The sequence below is a fragment of the Tachysurus vachellii genome, chromosome 13 (assembly GCF_030014155.1).
Source record: "Tachysurus vachellii isolate PV-2020 chromosome 13, HZAU_Pvac_v1, whole genome shotgun sequence".
In the NCBI taxonomy this organism is placed as follows: Eukaryota; Metazoa; Chordata; class Actinopteri; order Siluriformes; family Bagridae; genus Tachysurus; species Tachysurus vachellii.
This window is the reverse complement of record NC_083472.1, coordinates 17565725-17573406: the sequence shown is the minus strand read 5'-3', so window position 1 is coordinate 17573406 and position 7682 is coordinate 17565725. Positions and strand designations below refer to the sequence as shown.

At 40.8% G+C, this 7682-nt stretch overlaps 1 protein-coding gene across 1 annotated transcript; it reads right to left on the bottom strand.

Annotated features, from left to right (window-relative positions):
- Positions 1–6708, bottom strand: fgf16 (fibroblast growth factor 16). Its single transcript, XM_060885873.1, has 3 exons — positions 6150–6708; positions 3723–3826; positions 1–1721 (listed from the first exon to the last, which is right to left on the bottom strand). Exons 1-3 carry the CDS (start codon positions 6418–6420, stop codon positions 1476–1478), a joined length of 621 nt encoding a protein of 206 aa, XP_060741856.1. The 5' UTR covers positions 6421–6708; the 3' UTR covers positions 1–1475.
- Positions 6709–7682: the final 974 nt, after the last annotated feature.

Sequence of the window (7682 nt, the reverse complement as noted above, 5' to 3'; positions counted from 1 at the left end):
TTTAATTACAAGAGAAACGTATTTAATCCTCAGGCAAAAATAGTCACTCGCAATGAACAATCAATAGCAGGACAATTTTATTGTCTGATAGCCCTTTCGTATACTTTCAGTAGAATCTACAATTCTTAGCATTTCAAGTTCATTACAAAATAGAGACTTTGAAATAAATAAATATATTTATATAAAGATTTAGAATTATACATTATATGTAGAAAATAAATATATTGTACATCTTATAAATAGGTTCATCCATATTTACACTCGTCACTTACATTTTAAGAATGTTCCTGACAGCCTTACATTACACATCACACCTTGTCAGTTGACCAACACACTGCACAACCATTCTACATATGCTGTAGCTTTTCCCTGGTTTCAATAGAAATATCATTCTTTTTTCCCCCTAGAGAGTGCATTCATTTTCTTTTCTTTTATAGCTGTCAACAAGCAGACTTTTCCAGAACCTTCAAAAGGAAAGGAGTGAAATTGCAGAGTGGATTCTCTAAGTGCTTTATCTCAGTGTCTCACACTGGAGATGTTCTTCTCCACTCTGTCCTGACAGGTGTTCGTTCCACTTTGGTGGTCTTTTAGGCCTTTATCTTAAAAAAACCCTGAAGTCCTTTATGGTTTGTCTTTTTATTAGTGATTGTTTCCATAGGTTTGCCAGTTTTATTACTTAGCAGTACCTCTCACTTGTGTCTTGCCAAGTGTTCTTAAATATACATTTGTATTAAAAAAAATAATAATAAAAAAATCTGTTTCTCTTATTGAGATGCTACTGTATATTCTTTGGAAGAAATTGTCCTTGTCCACCATGTAAATAGCCCCTATATAAGTATTCCCATAATCCCATTTCCTTTCACCATAGGATCAGCACCATGATTCCTTAGCAAGGCTTGCTGTGCATGCCTACTGTATTATGAACGCGAGCGTGAGTTTTTACAGAGGGATTAGTGCCTACGTTTGAGTTTAGTGGTGCTAATGTTACTAGAAGTCATAAGCATCCAAGATTTAACCTGGCTTGCGGATGTGAGACATTTAAAAAAAAGTATGACGCTGAAATGGCCAAGACCAAAACTAGAGCAAAGTTCACAAGTGGGTCTTTCCATCGTGAGTGGTTCGTTTAGCAATTTCTGTGCGAGTACCAAGTTCTCTAAGAATGAGGTGGTTGCATGACACCATGAGGCCCCTGAAGTCAACACCTCTCCTTTAGAAACCACTTGGCACTGGTGGCGGATGGAGGAATGTCCTCTCTGCACTGTGGTTTAAAACCCATTAAGGAGAGGAAACAGATTCATCCAGGAACACACACGTACTGTTTATCTCAGTCACCGCTGGAGAGGGACTCCTTGCTTTGGACCAGAAGGCAAATCTAAACAGTCGTGAGGGGAAAAGGAGGGTCTCCATAAACCTTAAATTTCTCTCAGATTCCCTTTCACCCCTCCCGGCTACTCCGGCGCTGGCTGGACTTTTGGTCACCTGTGCTGGAACAAATCCCTGTATGCCTGGGCGATCTTTTCAATCTCCACCGGCCTGGGCAGGAAGTGAGTCAACTTCTGGTGCTTTTTAGTCCTGCCGCCTTCTCGAGGCGAACCGTCCTTGTTCAAGGCCACATAGTAGTACCTCCCGGTGTCTGCATGTTTGTACAGCGTCGAGGCATAAGTGTTGTACCAGTTTTCTTCAAACTGCTCACGGAAGACACACTCTGCTGTCAGCTTTTTCTGAAAAGAGAAGAGAGGATTAAAGTCATTTCTGGATTTGGCAAACTAGCTTGCACCAATTCTTGCTTGAGAAAATAATGCAGTTTATAATAAAAGGCATTTCAAAATAAATGAACCTTTACACTTGATGGCTGAAAAATGGACAAATCTTTCACTATCCTTAAGTTCACAATACTGTAGACTCCTTGACCTGAAGAGAAATAAATGTTCTCAGGCTGAATTGTGATGACAGCTCCTCTAAGGGGGTTTTTCTTGAAGGCAAAGAAAAGCAGCTTTTTCATACTGTACCTGATTTCCCCTTTTGTCACCATTTGCAAATGAGTGCCAACTGTTTGACGTTGGGCAACAGGTGCTTGTTGTAGAAAGTCATCGTGCTTGGCTTTTTTAGCTTACACCCAAAATCACTCCTCGGTCCTGTTAACCTTTCGGTCTGTTTCCTTCATGACACAACCAGCCCAGCTTACACACACACTCAGCCAGAGAGAACTTCTGTGTGGCCTGCTACTACCAGACCACTGACAGGACTAAATGAGTGATCGCTTTGGGTTCAGCAGGTGAACCTCTGCTGGCTGACTACGTTGCTGAGAACAATAGAGCAAACTGGGGCTACATCAGGTTTCCTGCCAAAAAAGCAGTCATGCAATGGCTGTAGCTCAAGTATCAGTGTTAAGGCGGCTCACTTGGACCTTCTAAGGTGGTTGGACATTGTAGACATGCTAAAGAATTGGTTTGAATTCTTAAGTGAGTTTGACAAAGATGGGCCATAAGGAAATGTAGAAATATGTAATATATAAGTAATTAAACTATCTAGATACTAGTCTTTAGTAGTCTTGGTGAAATATTTAAAGTTAAATAAAACTAGACTAACGACTAATGCTGGTCAACTCCCTAAAGACAACCCAAAAATCATGCAGTTGTTCAACTAAATTAAGAGCAAATTAGAATAGGCTGAGTGAGCTCTTGTTCAATGCAGGTTACTTTAGCATTTAAAGGATTTATTTTCAAAATGAAAAAGTGCATACAACAAAGAAGCTTTAGGTTCGCTCACAATCGCCAATCGTCGTAAACTTCCAGTCTTCCTGAGGAATGATGCTCATGTCTGAGCCATTGGTAGTGCAATTTGTGAATTAACCTGTGACTGCAATGATTTTAATAAGACGTTATCACGTTACATGTGAAGTCATTTTTTCCCTCCCTGTCTGTAATAAGCTCAAGATCTGGCTCTCAGGAACCACAGACACTTGTTGAGAGCCCCGGTTTATTATCATGGAAATCTGATAGCATGTTTCTCCCACAGCCATGCAGAAGTCTCGAATGGTGGGAAGACAGAAGAGTTTCCTATAAATGGTGTTTCTTGCGCACCACCAGCACACACGACATGACTCGGGTTCATATCCCATCCTGGTCTCTGTTACCATTTGAGTACCAAAGTAAAGCACTTTCCCTGTGTGACTGTGCAGGAATATACAAGAAACTGAGAGCACTCACAGACCATATATCGCTAATATGTGTGTGTGTACTTAGTGCTTTGTGTATATCCAAGAAATATGTAAATATTTTAGTCACTATGAAGTAAAATGAAGAGGCTATCCTTCTAATTTAGGATTCATGGTGCTTTCTCCAAGGTCTTTCTCATGCCTTTCTCAACTTCAGAAGACAAAAACAAGGTAACTGAAACAGGCCGACTGTTTTTGCTCTCAGGGGCCCCTTGTGCTGTTCCAACTCTGTCTGATGTCAGTGATATCATGGCGTGATACGCAGTGGTGGAAACGTAACCTGTTTTGTCTGGATTGGTGTTTTTCACATGTCTGCATCGTATGGGAAACAGACTTTAGATTATGGGCCAGTGAATTGATTGCTATCCTCTTCAAACTGCAGTTACACTGTTGGCTGGCATCCCACAGTGCAAACATTAAAACACAAAGCTCATGGGTGCAGGTGTGTGGCTTACGCAGGTGTCTGCTAGAATGGTTCTGGGCTTTGTGTGTGGGTTTGACTTACCGACCCATAGAGTTCTCCTTTTTCATTCATTCCCAGATATTGTCCGGCATCCACCCCTCTAATGCTGACCAGCCCCACAGCCAGGCTAATGAACTCCAGGATACCTGCCATAGAGAAACTCTGGTGAGACAATTACCAGACACCACGGTCTGCATCAGCACATCTAAGCATTACTCGCAAAGACGAATTTATGATCTACGCCATATGAACAGAATGGACATGATGAAGAGAACTGTTCTTGCAGTTGAAAAATGGCACCCTTTGTTTTTTTTTTTTTTTAATGCTGGCCTTGCAATACGGAAATAATGAACCTGTTAATGGCTGTAAAGAGCCAGTGGTAGGAGCGATTACAGTAACACTACCCAGGTGTCATCAAGATCAGGCCTTGAAAATATATATGGGATGGGTAATACATTTTTTTTGATGTGCGCCTTAGGTTTTCATAGGAGTTCGAGATCAGATCATTAAGTAAACAAGGCATTAAGGATGGCAAGACAGATGAATAAATAATATAGGAGAAGGTCCATTCCTTTCACAGTCATCTTTCAGTAGATCTAGATTCTACTCTGGTAAACACTGGAAGCAGGAATATACCCTGGATGGGATGTCACTATATACAACACAACACAGACTGTTCTAGTAACATGAACTCATGATGGGAACTCGGAGCTGTGTTTCCACAGCCAAACATCTTTTTGTTTATTTGTGCCAAATCAAAAACTTCTCCCAGTTCTTTTTCTTTTTTTTTCTTTTTTTTTTTTGCCTGGAAAATGATTTACTAATCAGTCCAACACAAGTCAATACATATTTCAGATGCATACTTCTATTCATTCTTGAAATGGTTTCGAAAAGGGATTTTACGTGATGTTAGATAAAAGAAATGAAAGCCTCTGTGGCTATGCAGATGGATCAGTTACTAAAATGGCACTCAAGTTTAAAGATGACTTAGAACCTCTGGATGCTAATTAAGAACACTCCTGTTTCATATTTGAATTTAATCAAAGCCACGGCTCGCTTGTACCATGTCTGCCATGAATTTGCAGATCATGGGATGCTAGAAACATGCACGCCGAACACCCTATCCAATAAAACTGCTTGTTTTGGCTGAGAAAAACAAGCATTAAACTTCTTTGGATTCCACAGTGGTCATGCTTTAATTTAGAGTTATTCCAGCCTCCTGAGCAAAGGCTGCACCTGCACAATGGCTGTCAAACTCACATCTCTGTGCCCTGACCTCATTTGTTTACCACTCTAATGCTAACCACTCCTTGAATGATTTATATGAGTGGTATAATTAGCGATGTGTGTGCGTGCACTCAAGTCAACCGACATCCCATTGTACAGGTTGGTGCAGAGAAACATCATTGCTCTGTTCGCATGTTATCCACTGAGTGACACCTGCAACTCAGCACAGGGAATTAGAGCTGTGACATAAAGATGTGAAGGTCCTGGCTTCCAGGGTAGCGATCAACAGTGCACTCTTACACCTTAGATATCAGCACTGTAACAAAACTGACATAATCAAGCTTTAATAATCGATCAGATCATACATACATTTATATATTAAATACATAAGGATAGAAAGTTGATTCTTTTACATATGAATATGAACAATGAGAATATCTCCTCAAAGGATTATTTTTTTGTGCCTTTAGTATATGCATTAAGTGTCATTTTTAATTTATTACTCCAAGACTAATATGCCCTTTAAAACTTATGGTCAATAAGGTGGTGTTGCGTAATTCAGCATTAAATCATTAGAAGGGAGATTATCTTCATGTTGTGCTATTACAAAAAATGTGACATGAGCTTCATTATGTATTTATATACAGACATTCTGTATACTTTTCTTGTGTGTGTGTGTGTATGTACACACACGCGCACACATAAATAAATATATATCTATATATATTAAGACATTAAGACATTAACATTAATATATATATATTAAGACATTATATATATATATATATATATATATATATATATATATATATATATATATATATATATATATATATATATACATATATAAAATGTCTTAAGGATCCTAACTGGTCTCCATCGCGTTATATACGGTAATAAATCATTCAAACATATTTCATCTGCTGTCCTTCAATACATCTTACATCTATACATTACACATCTATACATTTAACAGTTTACACACTTTTTATACCATGCTATATAAATCTATATAAAATGTATTGATGCACCGCAGAAGAAGGACGAAGGACATTTTATTTCACATATTTTCACATATTTTAGACAATGTGTTGTAAACGACCGCAAACATAAAACAGTTACAAAGTAAAGCAAATGTCCCAACGCAAGAAACTACAGCTAAAGTAAAGAAGTGACACTGACAGGTGCAGCACACTGAAGCTCTGCTGGGGAAAGTGTGCGCGTGACTGTGGGGTTTCTCACCGAATCTGCTGTGGTCCTGTCTGGTGCCGTGCACTGTGCCGTTGGGGAAGATCTCCAGCTGGAAGCCGGTCCTGCAGTACAGCTGCCTCCTGCGCAGGATCCCTTTGAGATGATCGAAGTCCGTGAGAGAGCCGCGCCGCAGTCTGCCCTCGATCAGTCCAAGGCGCTCGTTCAACCCGGCCGGCGAGTCGGACAGAGGCGTGTTCCCGAGCGCTGTGAAAGTCGGTAAATCCAGATCGACTGAGCCGAGGAATCCGCCGACCTCTGTCATGGTGCCCTGTTTAAGTGTGACCCGATTCAGTAAGTAAGACAGTACATGCCCACTCACGAGCTCAGCTTCATCCACGCTCCCTCGCTACTCAAAACTCGCTTATCGTCTCCAATCAGCCTTTTTATACACATACTCCCCGTGCATTATCAAACTGGATATTCAAAAAACCCCAAGCCACGCCTGACCGGCATCCCTTCTTTTGCGCGCGTCAATTTGCGTGCCGCAGATAAACGCGCGTGACTACAAGATTTTTTTTTTGCCACCGTCAGGGCCGGGGAGCGCGAGCTGGACTTATTGACTTCAGCAACAACAAAAGGCAAAGCGAGTTCTTGCAGAAGTGTGAATGCGCTCAAGCGTAACCGCCCCTGGAACAAGAGTCTGTGGAGAAGCGTCCAAAGCGAACACGCACATAGTTCAATGCCATGTTCTTTACGCACAGAAGCATGGAGAGGAAAAAGAAAAAAAAAACAAGTTGGTTTGATAAAGAAGGGTTATGAGTCACTTTAAAAGCCGGAATTTGTACTATTTTCCCCTGACTTTTTTAATGAGAGTTTTTCTCCTCCTCCTCTTTGGGAGCAGGTGCTTCCTGATCTTCTCCCTGTGCACTTCTGCACACTGTCTTTCCCTCAATCTCCACATACTGTCGGCTTAAATGAAATGGTGGGTGGGTGCTTAGGGGTAGGTGGGTGGCTGGGTGGGGGGATTGGGGGGGGGGGTGGTTTGGGGGGTTGACGTGTTTTATTAAAGTTGACCGGTCTTGGGGATGTCTGGACCAAGGAGCAGACGGAATTTCATAACGTGCATAACGCAAGCATCTGAAATATACTGTAGAACTGTATTTAACCACCAAGAGTATACTGATCACACAGACACGCTACAGTGTATGTACAGTGTTTACTGCATTATTTGCAGTGTTGTTGCTGATTCAGCATGTGATTATGCATCTGCAGTCTTTCTCAGAAGGATGAAAGACATTCAGGAGCAAGAAATAGTTTTATTTTTAAACACCTCTGAATGGAAAGTGTGAATGTTTAGCAAAGAGGAAATAATATGAATATTTTGAACATTGCACATGATTTAGGATTTGATTTGATGCCGTGAATTTGATATACGCCATGTTTAACAGGCACTGACTTGTGTAGGATGAGAGCACGCTGCTGAAGGCCGTGCGTTCTTACATGTCTTTTTGCAGATGTAATATAAACAAAGACAGATTTAAGTAGCCATTGGCAGCAGAAACATATCCATGTTGGACTGTGGAG

Excerpts from the sequence above, each read along its gene's own strand:
- fgf16 (XM_060885873.1), bottom strand. The coding sequence starts at position 6,420 with ATGACAGAGGTCGGCGGATTCCTCGGCTCAGTCGATCTGGATTTACCG. Across the intron at positions 3,827-6,149 it reads ACAGGACCACAGCAGATTCG|GTATCCTGGAGTTCATTAGC; the intron begins GTGAGAAACCCC and ends TCTCTATGGCAG. Across the intron at positions 1,722-3,722 it reads AAGGAGAACTCTATGGGTCG|AAAAAGCTGACAGCAGAGTG; the intron begins GTAAGTCAAACC and ends TTCTCTTTTCAG.